Source organism: Vanacampus margaritifer, chromosome 6 (assembly GCF_051991255.1).
Source record: "Vanacampus margaritifer isolate UIUO_Vmar chromosome 6, RoL_Vmar_1.0, whole genome shotgun sequence".
Classification (NCBI taxonomy): domain Eukaryota; kingdom Metazoa; phylum Chordata; class Actinopteri; order Syngnathiformes; family Syngnathidae; genus Vanacampus; species Vanacampus margaritifer.
In genome coordinates this window covers 19988482-20001138 of record NC_135437.1, presented here as the reverse complement: position 1 = coordinate 20001138, position 12657 = coordinate 19988482, and the positions used below count along the sequence as shown (strand labels likewise).

Below are 12657 nucleotides of genomic sequence, written 5' to 3'. Positions count from 1 at the left end.
TGTAAATAGTGTACAGGGGAATAATTTTTAAGAGGTTGGATGCTATTTCATTTCCTACTTTTTTGTTGTTGTCTTGTTTTCCTACTCTTGTTGATCATATTATTAAAACCATGTAGCTGGACCAACCAAGCCCAGGCCCCGCCTCCTCAATGACGTCACTGTGATGTCACCAGCAAGCACTCAATAAAAGCTGTTGCCTGCCTCTTACTTTTTGCCTTCCGTTATTTAGCGTCCGACATGCAAGCGATTCATTTCAAGCGTGAAATCCACAACTATTTTGAGAAGCGACAAATTATTTTGAGACACGCTTTAGCTTAAAATGGGCCAAAATTTTATCGCCAACATCTCTAGTCCATAAAAGCAGACTAATTATGATTTTTTTTTTTTTAAGTGACACATTTCTAAATGGCAGCACGGTGGCTGACTGGTTAGCACGTCCGCCTCCCAGTGCAGAGGATGTGAGATCGAGTCCAGGCTTCGGCCTACCTGGGTGGAGTTTGCATGTTCTCCCCGTGCTTGCGTGGGTTTTCACCGGGTACTCTGGTTTCCTCCCACATTCCAAAGACATGCATGGCAGGATAATTGAACACTTCAAATTGTCCCTAGGTGTGATTGTGAGTGTGGTTGTTCGTCTCTGTGTGCCCTGCGATTGGCTGGCAACCAGTTCAGGGTGTACCCCGCCTACTGCCCGAAGCCAGCTGGTATAGGCTCCAGCACCCCGCGACCCTTGTGAGGAAAAGCGGCCAAGAAAATGGATGGATGGATGGATATTCAAAGACAAATCAGAAGTGATTCATGGTAATAAAGGGAAGCACATATTTGTACTCATGCATTTTTGCAATAAATAATGGGCTTATTGCTATCTTTGTCATAATCATTAGAAAGATTTTTTTTCTCCAACTTATTTGTTCACACTCTTTGATTTGTTTCTTTTGAAGAAAGCATGGCTCCAAAGTCATAATGGATTTTCATTGTTGTTTTGCGATTTAAAAAGAAAAATATGTAATTTACGTGATATCCACTGGGAGGCGGTGTTACCAATCACGCATGGTTACACTTCCACAAGGTAACTCTGTTGTAAAAGAACAAAGTACAGAAATAAAATAGATTTCAGTAAAAATAATTTAAGGAACAAACAGTGCAATAATTTTTTTGTTTTCATTTTTAAAATGAGAGCTGTGTCCAATACATTATTTTAGTTCCCGCAATCACATGGGAGTCAAAAGAATGTATTTTAGTCTGATGTGTTACAGCACTACAGTTCTGCAAACAACAACCACAATGATGACCATTATGCTAAACGAAATTAAAAGCAAAAACATACATACTATGTTACATACGCCTCGTGAATTGGATGATATACAGTCTTGAGCAAGGGGTCATAATGTTGTCTGGCCTGTGTCAAATGTGGCCTCTTTGTAAGTCTGTTACCATTATAAGTAACCTTTTAAAGTTAAAATTCCAATATTTGTTTCACTAAATTGTTTTGATTAATTACCACCAACTATTTTGCATTCTGTAGTATTTACCTTGGCTGCAAGCAATGCTTCCAGTATTTGTATGTTATGTTTGTGGTTAAGTGAAATCCAAAGTTCATTCTGCGTGTGTGTGTTTTTAATAGTAATTAACCCATCTTGTTTTGCTCCCTATTGACAGAAAGTGGGGCCTAACGGGCGGACGACCAGCTCGGCCCATCCAGCCCGCTTCTCCCCAGATGACAAGTTCTCTCGACACCGGGTGACCCTGAAGAAACGCTTCGGACTTCTGCTCACCCAACAGCCTTGACCTGTTCTGTGAATTTAATCACACCCACATATGAGGAGGGATGTCTGGAATGCATAAAAGAGAAGGAAACATTTTAGATCTTAACACGCCAGGACTTGTCCCGAATTCCACTCTTTAAAGTGTGTTGTATGATACTCACATTGCATTGCCTTTTTGCTATGATTCTTTTTTGTTCCATTTTTTGAAGTACATCTAATTTTGTGTTGAAGGTGTCCAGTAAACATACAGAGATGAGAACAATTGGAACAAACACATGCTGCAACAAATATGTGCTCGTTATTGTCAAAATGAGTTATTTGCCTTGGCTGTGTAAAGGGAGCCTGTGTTCAAACATGGTTAATGTTATAGATGAATAAATACAGTACTTTATTGGATTTTATTTTTAATTTTTTTTGACATTCCTTGATGGGAACCTAAATTGTCACAGCAGCAATAGTCACATAAACACTCATGTTAACACAGTAAAACTAAAAGAGCGGCACTGAGGATGGATTAAAAGACGTTTGACTCAAATCTGAAGAAAGGGAAAGCTGAAAAATGGGTCCATGCTGCCTACCACAAGTCCAAGAACCGACTGCAGAACCTCTCCAGAATGGTCTGCTTTGAACCGCAGGTGACCGCTGACCTCTTAAGGAGTCCTGATTTCAGCAATGGAGATGATGAGCTGGTGATTTTTGTATTTTTTTGCTGTGTGTAGTAAAAGGTTTATCACATTAATTTCTAGACTCATTGAATAAGAGAGATTAGTAAGCACTATCAACTGTACAGAAAATGTACTTGTGTAATATTATTGTATTTTGTTGGAAATTGATTTGTGATTCTAATGACTAATTTTAGGCTGTCTTTTACATCCGCAATTTAAATTTGCTGGACTTGTTGATTAATGTGCATTGTCCCTTTTAATTCATTCAATAAATTCCATTCAGTGTTTTCTAACCTTTGTCGAGCACCTTATCTCTAGATAGAGGCCAGAGGAAACTCATATTAGCCACTTGTGTCCACGATCTTGTTCCTTGAGTCGTGAGCCGCTGTTCATGACCTTAGGTGAGGTGGGGGTGTAGTTGACCGGTAAATCAAGAGCTTTGCATCTCAGCTCAGCTCAGTCTTCACTTTACTGTCAATCTCCAGCCCAGTCTACCAAACTCGTGAGCCCATGATACTTGTTCCCCTTCCACTTGGGGAAGCTTCTATTCTCGACCCAATGAGGGGCCCCCATCCTTTTATAACTAATTCTCATTCCAACTGCTTCACTAGTGGCCTCTACCACTAAACCGGACCTCTTCAACGCATTGGCTGCCCCTAGAATGTCTGTCTGTAAAAAATCTGAACAGAATTGGTGACAAACTGCCTTGGCGTTGGCGGAGTCCAATGTTCAGGAGCTGGACATTAGGGCCACATTTTAAGGTGTTGGTGAAAGCGTTGAAGGAACATAAGAGTTTGAGCTTGAAGTAGTTCATTGCATCCTGTGTATGTGGGAGGCAAGGGTGTGCGAGAATGGAATGTTTCAGAACAAACGGTGCCAGTCGCGGAGAGGATCCAGAGGTGATAACACAGAGGCAGCTGGTGGGAAAATACTGTGAGGAAACTACAACCAGGAGGAGCAAGCAAACGATTCTGCAGGGGAAGAAAGACCAATGAGAGCAAGCTAAAGTTAACTGCAGTATACACATAGCCAATAGAATAATGCCAGGATGCCTTTGATGCTGTCCCATTTGCATATTGTGTAGTATAACTCATTGCTGGGCAACTCGGATGTAGAGTACGTCTGCTGTTGGCAACAGAGGCGTACAGAGCTGTATTGAGAGGGACCCGAGACCCGGGTGCTTGTATTAGATCTGTGTGTTAGGAATAAATCCACTCGTGTGTGAAAATGCCGGCTTCCTGATACCTTTCTATTGCAGAACGAGCGCGCATATTGTTGGATGAGTGGCAGTTGGGTAAGGTCACAAATTGGAGTCAGATTACTAACTTGAGTTTATGTTGATTTAGAAATAAATTCCAACAGCGTAAAAAAATACAAGCATGCAGTAAAGGTGCCTTTTTCAACAAGTACTCTTAGTTGCATTTTATGGAAAAATTTGCATGTAGCTGGGTTTGCAAATGGTGTTTCATCAATGTGCAACGTTTGCATTGATTGCACTGTCTTCAAGGTGCTTGATGTGTATGCTGCTTTGGCTTGCCTGGAGTACCCGGAGCCCAGAGTCCTGGAGACGGATGCCCAAAGACAAGCATGGGTCAGACGTGTAAACAAACTCAAGTTTCCGATTGAGCTGATCTGCTCGGAGGACAGTGTGAGAGGTTACCAAGACAGGAGCAAGACGATTGCCTGCGTTGTCCGGTAAGTCAACATTTAACGAAAGGAGCTTTTGAACAAAAACACCTTTTTTTTACTCCTACTTCTCAGAGCTAGGTGGAATCGGATATTTTCACTGTCCTTGTTTATGGAGCACTTTGAAACCTGCCAGAGGGAAATAACATCTTTAGTTCTGAAACACGGGCGACTTCTGAACCAGGTTGGTGAGGGTTTTGTGCCTGATAAACAGATGACATCAGGCACCATAAAAAAAGGAATTAACTTTTCTTTCTCAGGCTCTAGAAAACAATTCTGATCTGAAAAGTCAGCAGCCGTTTGAGGTGATGATCGCCTGCTGAAGACCTGCAAAAATGAAGCTCTCGAAGGAATCTTCAAGTACATTTTAGCAATGATTGCTCATAATCAGTCTCTTCAATTGTCAATTATTTTTCTGTCCAGCTTTCGTTCTGTCCCGTGGTGCTTACTGTGTCGAGGAGACCCACAAGATCCCGTCTGTCTGCCCTGCAAGCACATCTTCTGTGCCGCATGCATCCAAAAGTGCTTGGTCCCCTGTCAGATGTATGTCTGTCCCCACTGTAAGCAGGCCGTTGATGACTTTACCCCTGCTGTTCCCTCTGAGGACTTACGGTTGGTGAAAGTGGATTTTTTATTTTTATTTTAAAGACCAATGAATTAATTTGACTTCACAACATGAGTTACAATTTAAAGCCCCAGTGAAATGAAAATAAGTTCTAAAATATAACACACCACAGGAAAAATGTTGTGACAACACTGCCATGTTTGAATGCACACTCACAGCTAACAACAAGGCACTCTAGATCCACGATCATATTTCCTCAAATAGTACAACATACTCTGTTAAATGCGGTAACCACGCTATACTGTACACATGCATGAAAATGAACACTTGATTGAACTAAATATTACTTTATACATCTTCAGATAGTGTTTTGTGTTTGTTTTTGTTAGCAGTATTGACAAACACAACACCACAGAATTCAATGAAAGGTTCAGATGACATTGAGATCACATTCAGTTTGGGGGAACAAAAGAATAAAATATTTGCACTAAACGGAACTGTCAACCACAGTAGGATATACAGTACAGCTATCTGAATGCTTTCAACTTCTATTTCTCATGCCAATGCAATATGGAGCCCGGAGGAGCCATGTTTCTCATCGGGCTACACACTAGTTTAGACTTACTTGCCAGCGCCTGTGTTGACCTTGAACTTGGTTCAACACATGATTAATCCAAAATCCAATTACTGTGCATGAATTCCTCAAGTAGGCCTATTGTAAACAGACCAATCATTCATAATGGCCGTCTCTAATACACATCTTTTTGATGATGTGAACATCATTGAGCATGTCTGGGGTAGAATGAAAGAGGAAGCATGGAAGACCAAACCAAAAAATCTTGATGAACTCTGGGAGGCATGTAAGACTGCTTTCTTTGCTATTCCTGATTACTTGTATGAATCATTGCCGAACCGCAAGGATTCAGTCCTTCAAGCTCATGGAAGTCATACAAGATATTAGATATGGATCTCACAGCACCACTACTTCATTCTCTGGTGTTATGTAACTTTATTTTGTATTTGAAGTCAATTATTTGTTCCATTTTCACATGACTTTTTGTAGGCGACAAAACTTTTGTCTTGCCAAAATCTGACCTTTCTGTGTTCATTAAATGATCAAAATTTCTTCAGTGAAGCAAATTTATTTTTGTATATTAAACATCATTTGGGAGGGTTTTAGCTTTTATATGAGCCATTTCCAAAACGAATGGGTTAATTAAAAGTCAGGTTACAAGCTGGTGTTTCCACAAAATGGATAAGCGACAAGACTTTTGTCAGGGACTGTAGAATTGGGCTGTGACAAACAAGACTTAATCCAATTCACTCTAAATATACCAATCATCGATTCAAATTATGGAGCTTTCACACCATCCTTGTCATATTCCTTAACTAGCTGGGTTCTTTTAATATAATGCGTTTTATTCCGCCATAAAAACTGAAAAATAACGCTATTGGCTTTATTCATATTTCTTGAGGATATACAGGAACTAAACATGTTTCTTAATCGTCCAAATGGAGTTTGAAGATTTATTTAATTTTACTCTCTATATGAATATAGAATTAAACGTGTTATTTTATTTTTAAATAATGTATTTCGTTACATGAGATTTGTTCAAATGTGGTTGCCGTAGAGTTCACGTGACGGTGACAGAAAGTATTAGTCCATTCCAGGCTGCATTCACATAGCCGCACACGTTTATTTACATAATTCATCCTGAATTCGTACTGAACGGACTTAAACATCGACACTGTGCCGCCGTCACTTCTTTATTGAAGTCAAACATAATTGCTACATTTCGTGTCTGATTAAATCGTATCAGACAGTGCTCGTTAGCCTAGCTTAGCTTAGCTTGCTAGCCGCCAAAAAGGATACGGCGGTCAAATGTGTGCGTAAAGTGTCGTGACTTCGTGTGGAAATGTGCGCAAGAACGAAAGTCAGGTACGAAGAGGAGCTTTGTGGAGCACAAGAGGAGAACCAGCGACAACGTCAACTACTGGACGCTGTTTACAAGCAGCCTCGAGTTGTGTTGAATAGAGCGGGTTTGTCACTTGTTTAATTCATACTTTTCAACAATATGTCCGTATTTATTTTTGAAAGGAATCTTCATCCGGGCACGTTGTTACGTACAATTACAGTTTTTCCTCAGTCGCCATGGACTATATGCACAAATCAGTTCCGCATTCGACGTACGAGTGCACCCAACCTTCCGGTGCGGGGAGACTTTAGCGGAGCGCACTGTTGATGTGATGTAAAACTCTAAGCCTAAATCTTTAATCCACTGAAAAAGAACAGGAGTCGCTCCTTGCTTTAATACTATGTTATCAGAATTTCAAAACGACTAATTAGATCACCCAGAGCCGTAATTTTAACGGCTTGAGCTCTTGTAATGATGTAATTGCTTAAAATTCTTATTACACGTAAATACAAGCCGTTTGAGTAGCTACTAAAGCTATTTTGTTTATTAGATTTTTTTTAATGTAAATTATGTATTGTAGCTCCTCTCCTGGGACTACTGGAGTCCACACAGTGGTTGGTGTTTTCATCCCTAATGTTTGTATATAAAAATTGTTTTATTATATCCGGAACAATCAGGGTTACAAAGTTATGCTAAGTGATTTCTGGAACAAAATGAAGACTGAGACAATACGTAATATTCGCCAGATTTGTTATTCTTTCACGGATTTGGCCCATGTGATAATCTTAAATATAAAATACATAACATCACAATAAATTGACTTTACGAAACCATGTGTATCTTGTGTCCCGCAGACGTCAGTGAAAAATATCGTTGTCCTGAGCGGAGGGAGCCAGAGTTCCCTGGTGTGAAAGAGGAGGAGGACTTGCAGCCTCTTCAAGTTAAAGAAGAGGAGCAGCCACAGCCTCCCAACATAAAAAAAGAGGAGCGGCTGCCGCCATACATTAAAGAGGAGGAGCATTTCACAGAGTTGCCCGTGACTGCTGTCCATTTGAAGACTGAAGATGAATGTCAATATGAAGAGAACAAAGGGGCGGAGCTTCCAAGCAGCAGCTCAAGACAACAAACAACAACAGAAGATGATGAGGACCAAGCAGACAATCGGTTACCTCCAATGTCAGACGGTGAAGACGCGTCACACTCTCTTCACACTAGTGACTATGAACAGTTTGACGGTGATGTGACATGTCACACTGACAGCAAACGTTGGAAATGTTCTCAGTGTGGGAAAACTTTTGGCTACAAGTGTCATTTGAGAACCCATTTGATTGGCCACACTGTTTTTGCTGAGAAGGGAAACTTAAAAATCCACACAAGAATCCACACTGGAGAGAAGCCTTTTGCCTGCTCAGTTTGTGGTCAAACTTTTGCTCACAAGGGAAGGTTAAAAATACACACAAGAACCCACACTGGAGAGAAGCCTTTTGCCTGCTCAGTTTGTGGTCAAAATTTTGCTGAGAAGGGAAACTTAAAAATCCACACAAGAATCCACACTGGAGAGAAGCCTTTTGCCTGCTCAGTTTGTGGTCAAAATTTTGCTCGCAAGGAAAACTTAAAAATACACATGAGAACCCACACTGGAGAGAAGCCTTTTGCCTGCTCAGTTTGTGGTCAAATTTTTGCTCACAAGGGAAGCTTAAAAATACACACGAGAACCCACACTGGCGAGAAGCCTTTTGCCTGCTCAGTTTGTGGTCAAAATTTTGCTGAGAAGGGAAACTTAAAAATCCACACAAGAATCCACACTGGAGAGAAGCCTTTTGCCTGCTCAGTTTGTGGTCAAAATTTTGCTCAAAGGGGAGACTTAAAAATACACACGAGAACCCACGCTGGCGAGAAGCCTTTTGCCTGCTCAGTTTGTGGTCAAAATTTTGCTGAGAAGGGAAACTTAAAAATCCACACAAGAATCCACACCGGAGAGAAGCCTTTTGCCTGCTCAGTTTGTGGTCAAAAATTTGCTCGCAAGGAAAGCTTAAAAATACACATGAGAACCCACACTGGAGAGAAGCCTTTTGCCTGCTCAGTTTGTGGTCAAATTTTTGCTCACAAGGGACACTTAAAAATCCACACAAGAATCCACACCGGAGAGAAGCCTTTTGCCTGCTCAGTTTGTGGTCAAACTTTTGCTAAGAAGGGAAACTTAAAAATACACACAAGAATCCACACTGGAGAGAAGCCTTTTGCCTGCTCAGTTTGTGGTCAAACTTTTGCTCAAAAGAGAGACTTAAAAATACACACGAGAACCCACACCGGAGAGAAGCCTTTTGCCTGCTCAGTTTGTGGTCAAACTTTTGCTCGCAAGGAAAAATTAAAAATACACACAAGAACCCACACTGGCGAGAAGTCTTTTGCCTGCTCAGTTTGTGGTCAAAATTTTGCTCGCAAGGAAAACTTAAAAATACACACAAGAACCCACACTGGCGAGAAGCCTTTTGCCTGCTCAGTTTGTGGTCAAACTTTTGCTCACAAGCTAAGCTTAAAAAGACACACAAGAATCCACACTGGCGAGAAGCCTTTTGCCTGTTCAGTTTGTGGTCAAAATTTTGCTCGCAAGGAAAACTTAAAAATACACACAAGAACCCACACTGGCGAGAAGCCTTTTACCTGCTCACTTTGTTGTCAAAGATTCCCAAGTAAGGCTGAAGCTGAGAGGCACGAGTGTGCTGGTGAGAATAGCAGCGATGAATGAAGATATGATCTCATTTATGAATTTACATTTAAAATGGTGCATAAATTTCCAATGATCCGTGTACTTGTGTTGTGTGTCTTACTCTTGACTTACCATATTTTGTCATTTAAATTCATATTTAAAATGTTCCATCAACCTGACAAGGAGCTGCAGATGAAAACTATCTGACGGCTATAATCTGACATGTTTACTTGTAAATGTCCGTTCATTAGCGCTGTGCTGTGCTGTCACTATCAAATAGTTTTAGAATAGATTAATCAGATTCATTGGAATTTTGCATAACACTGTATTACAAAAGGATTTTCCCTGATTATTGTTTATTATTGGTGTTTATTTCATACTTCATATTCGTAGAGTGATTTAAAAAGAAAAAAAAGGTGGCGTTGAAGAAAAAAATGGCTCCAAACAATTAGTCGATTATTACAGTAGTTATCGATTGATTAATTCTGACAGCTCTACACTGTGCCTTATATATTTTTTTATAATACATTTTCTATGTTTAATATGCATGAAAGGTAATTACAATGACAGTGGTTTTAAATGATCTCCATTTTTGTGCTCTATTTGTATTGTGTGGACAAGTGTTGACAATTCGGGAGAAACTTTGATTCATTGTGGTGAGATGAAAAAGTGTACCTGATTATGATCCTGAATAAAGTACTGCTCTTCGCATGCCTTTATCTCAACGACGTGCTCACACTCACGACTTTCAAATTTTCAATTCCATTTTCTTACAATAAATCAAAAACAAAGGTCTGCATTTAATAAATCTACATCTATCAATAAACTGTTTTGCCATTATTAGCAAAGCTTCATTTGCCCCTTTCTGTCTTGTTTTACGATCCCAAATTTAATATTCTTGAAATCTAGTGTCAGTGAATGTGCTTACTCCACTTACTTATGAAGGGATTTTATTATTATTATTATTTGCAGGAAAATAGCTAAATTTGTTTTCAAAGCTTGATATTGATGAGATTGGGAGTGGGACTTAATAGGTTTCCATTAGCCATTTAAATTGTTACCATGGTAGGCAAGAGGCGGCAGGTCAGTGCGTGTCCTATGACGTCACGTGATCACGTGACTGTGGAAGGAAATGATTGTTGAATGGAAGTGGACGTGACCCGGAGCGACTTAGTGATTTAGCGACTGCTATTTTACAAATTAAAAGTTATGATTGCACATAGAGCCATGGAATCTATTACTTCAACCGAAGTTCGCCTGTCAGTCGAAGTTGCACATTTAGTCGGGACTCATAGAGTGCGATATTTACTTAAGTTGGAGATTGAAGGCATTATTTGATTACTTTATTAAGTGTAATCTTTTGCGTGTTCAAATAAATTGCAGAATTGAGATCGTATGAAAAAGTTCCCTTAAGGAGTTTATTTAAGAGCTCTTAAAGACACAGGAGAATGGCTTACATTCGAAGGTGATGTTTAAGCCTCAAGTCTTTAAGTGTGTGACGAATATGAAAACATACAGTTGCTTTTTACTTGAAAAAAGAATACTCCCGCCCTTAGGCTTGACAAAGAAGTAGTGTTCTTAATAAGCAGACATGATGATACTGATAAGATTATCTAAACTCCTGTTGGAATTTATTTCTATATTAATATAAACTTAAGTTAATAATCTGACTCCAATTTGTGACCTTACCAAACTATCACCCATCCAACAATAGCATGCTCGTTCTGCAATAGAAAGGTATCAGGAAGCCGGCATTTTCACACACGAGTGGATTTATCCCTAACACTCAAATCTAATACATAACAGCTGGGGTCCCGGGTCCCTATCAATACAATTCTATACGTCTCTGTCTCAAGCAGCCAACGTAGTCTCATCCGAGTTGCCCCAGTGAATAGTTATACTACACAATATTTAAATGACACAGAAACAAAGGCATCCTGACATTATTCTATTGGCTATGTGTTTTCTGCAGTTTAACTTTAGCTTGCTTTTCATTGGCCGATCTTCATCCGCAGCGTCACTGGGTGGCTTCTCCTGTTTTGTACTTTTCCACCCAGGTGTAAAACAAATGTGGTTTACAACCTACTCTGACCTGCATCTCCCCCTGCAATTAGCATCCTTTGTTCTGCAACATTCCATTCCTAAAACCCCCACTTGCACAAACTCTTAGATTCCTTTACTCCCCACCAGCCTCCAAGAAATTATGTAGACAGGCTTTGACCTTGGACCTTCAGTTTTTACGACATAATGAGTAATGGCATGAGAACTTGACTACCTTTAAAACATACACATTCTTATCTCAAGAGCTGGAAAGGGAGTAAAAAGTCCAATATATTTCACACAATCATTATCAGTGTTATTCATTAAAATACACACTGTTATATGGCACCTATATACTTATAAGTAAATTCAAAAACAGTAAAAATATAAATTGAAAATGTTAAATGTCTTCAAGATCGCTAGTTTGAAAACAGCCCCTTACTGTTTTTACCAAGTTAATCAAATCGCAGCCGAAGTCACATCGCACGACCGATATCATTTTGTAGTCAATGCCGTCTCGGGGCTGATTCAAAAGCTTGTCGCTGGCTGAGTCTTTGGGACGAGATGCTACGCTCACACCGGGAAACAATATACCTCGTAATGTAAAGGTAAAACTTGTTTGATGCAGTCATTTCATGAATATGACTCCGGCTCCAGAGCTGTGTGTTCGTGCAGTTGGAGCGGACGCTAACTGGCTCGTTAATGTGATTTGAAACACGCAATTCGACACCTCTGTTACAATCTTTGTTAGAGTGTACGTTTACTAGTAAAATGGATGAATATTTATCTACTAATTACAACATTTATCTACTGACCTTGCAAGAAAAATGATCGCTGCAAATCAGTGAATACTTTGTGGGCTGCCAGTCCTCCCTGTTGATTGCTGCTATCAATCGACGTCTTTTGTCTTCATTAGTAGCTATGCGATAAAAAGCAACATTTGCTTTGCTCCTTTGTCTGTCTGTACAACCGACCGCACAGCAAGATATGACCGATTTATAAGATAATCGATGAGATAAAGGACTTTACGCTGTACGAGATTCAATGGTTACAATACAAGCAAGTAGCTCTTTTGGCGTCCAGCGTCCCCGAGGGGACGTTCCCATGAGGGCTGTGACGTCACCTGCAAAAGGTCAATAGATCATGGATGGCTGCTTTTCTGTCTGGTGTCTGATGGAAGAGAGCGCAGGATGGGATTGACATTGAATGAGACGAGAGACAGCACACCTTGAAAACTATACTCAAATATGTTTTGTGTGTGTGTTTTTTTTTTTAGTTGACTGTTTTTCAGATGACGTTTTACCTCTGCTTC

At 40.0% G+C, this 12657-nt stretch overlaps 3 protein-coding genes across 5 annotated transcripts; all 3 read left to right on the top strand.

Annotated features, from left to right (window-relative positions):
• Positions 1-1543: 1543 nt before the first annotated feature.
• Positions 1544-2159, top strand: LOC144053185 (H/ACA ribonucleoprotein complex subunit 3-like). The gene is given in 2 exon segments (XM_077567320.1): positions 1544-1552; positions 1657-2159. Coding segments are annotated over 2 exon segments (150 nt in total). The 3' UTR covers positions 1798-2159.
• A 1379-nt stretch (positions 2160-3538) lies between these two features.
• LOC144053973 (E3 ubiquitin-protein ligase rnf213-alpha-like) lies at positions 3539-5075 on the top strand. Of its 2 annotated transcripts, XM_077568949.1 has the most exons (5): positions 3539-3722; positions 3936-4123; positions 4190-4298; positions 4375-4419; positions 4538-5075. In XM_077568949.1, exons 1-5 carry the CDS (start codon positions 3708-3710, stop codon positions 4676-4678), a joined length of 498 nt encoding a protein of 165 aa, XP_077425075.1. In that variant the 5' UTR covers positions 3539-3707; the 3' UTR covers positions 4679-5075. The 2 variants fall into 2 exon arrangements, with proteins under 2 accessions (XP_077425075.1, XP_077425074.1); XM_077568948.1 differs by lacking the exon at positions 3539-3722 and having other exon boundaries at positions 3868-4123.
• A 1261-nt stretch (positions 5076-6336) lies between these two features.
• LOC144054239 (uncharacterized) lies at positions 6337-10145 on the top strand. 2 transcript variants are annotated; one of them, XM_077569482.1, is made up of 2 exons: positions 6337-6665; positions 7450-10145. In XM_077569482.1, the coding sequence occupies exons 1-2, from the start codon at positions 6596-6598 to the stop codon at positions 9342-9344; spliced, it is 1965 nt and encodes a 654-aa protein (XP_077425608.1). In that variant the 5' UTR covers positions 6337-6595; the 3' UTR covers positions 9345-10145. The 2 variants fall into 2 exon arrangements, with proteins under 2 accessions (XP_077425608.1, XP_077425607.1); XM_077569481.1 differs by having other exon boundaries at positions 6337-6719.
• The last annotated feature ends 2512 nt before the right edge of the window (positions 10146-12657 follow it).

Coding starts and splice junctions, on each gene's coding strand:
- LOC144054239 (XM_077569481.1), top strand. CDS start 6,596: ATGTGCGCAAGAACGAAAGTCAGGTACGAAGAGGAGCTTTGTGGAGCA. Junction 6,720..7,449: donor AGTTGTGTTGAATAGAGCGG/GTTTGTCACTTG, acceptor TGTGTCCCGCAG/ACGTCAGTGAAAAATATCGT.
- LOC144053973 (XM_077568948.1), top strand. CDS start 3,900: ATGTGCAACGTTTGCATTGATTGCACTGTCTTCAAGGTGCTTGATGTG. Junction 4,124..4,189: donor ACGATTGCCTGCGTTGTCCG/GTAAGTCAACAT, acceptor CCTACTTCTCAG/AGCTAGGTGGAATCGGATAT. Junction 4,299..4,374: donor ACGGGCGACTTCTGAACCAG/GTTGGTGAGGGT, acceptor TTTCTTTCTCAG/GCTCTAGAAAACAATTCTGA.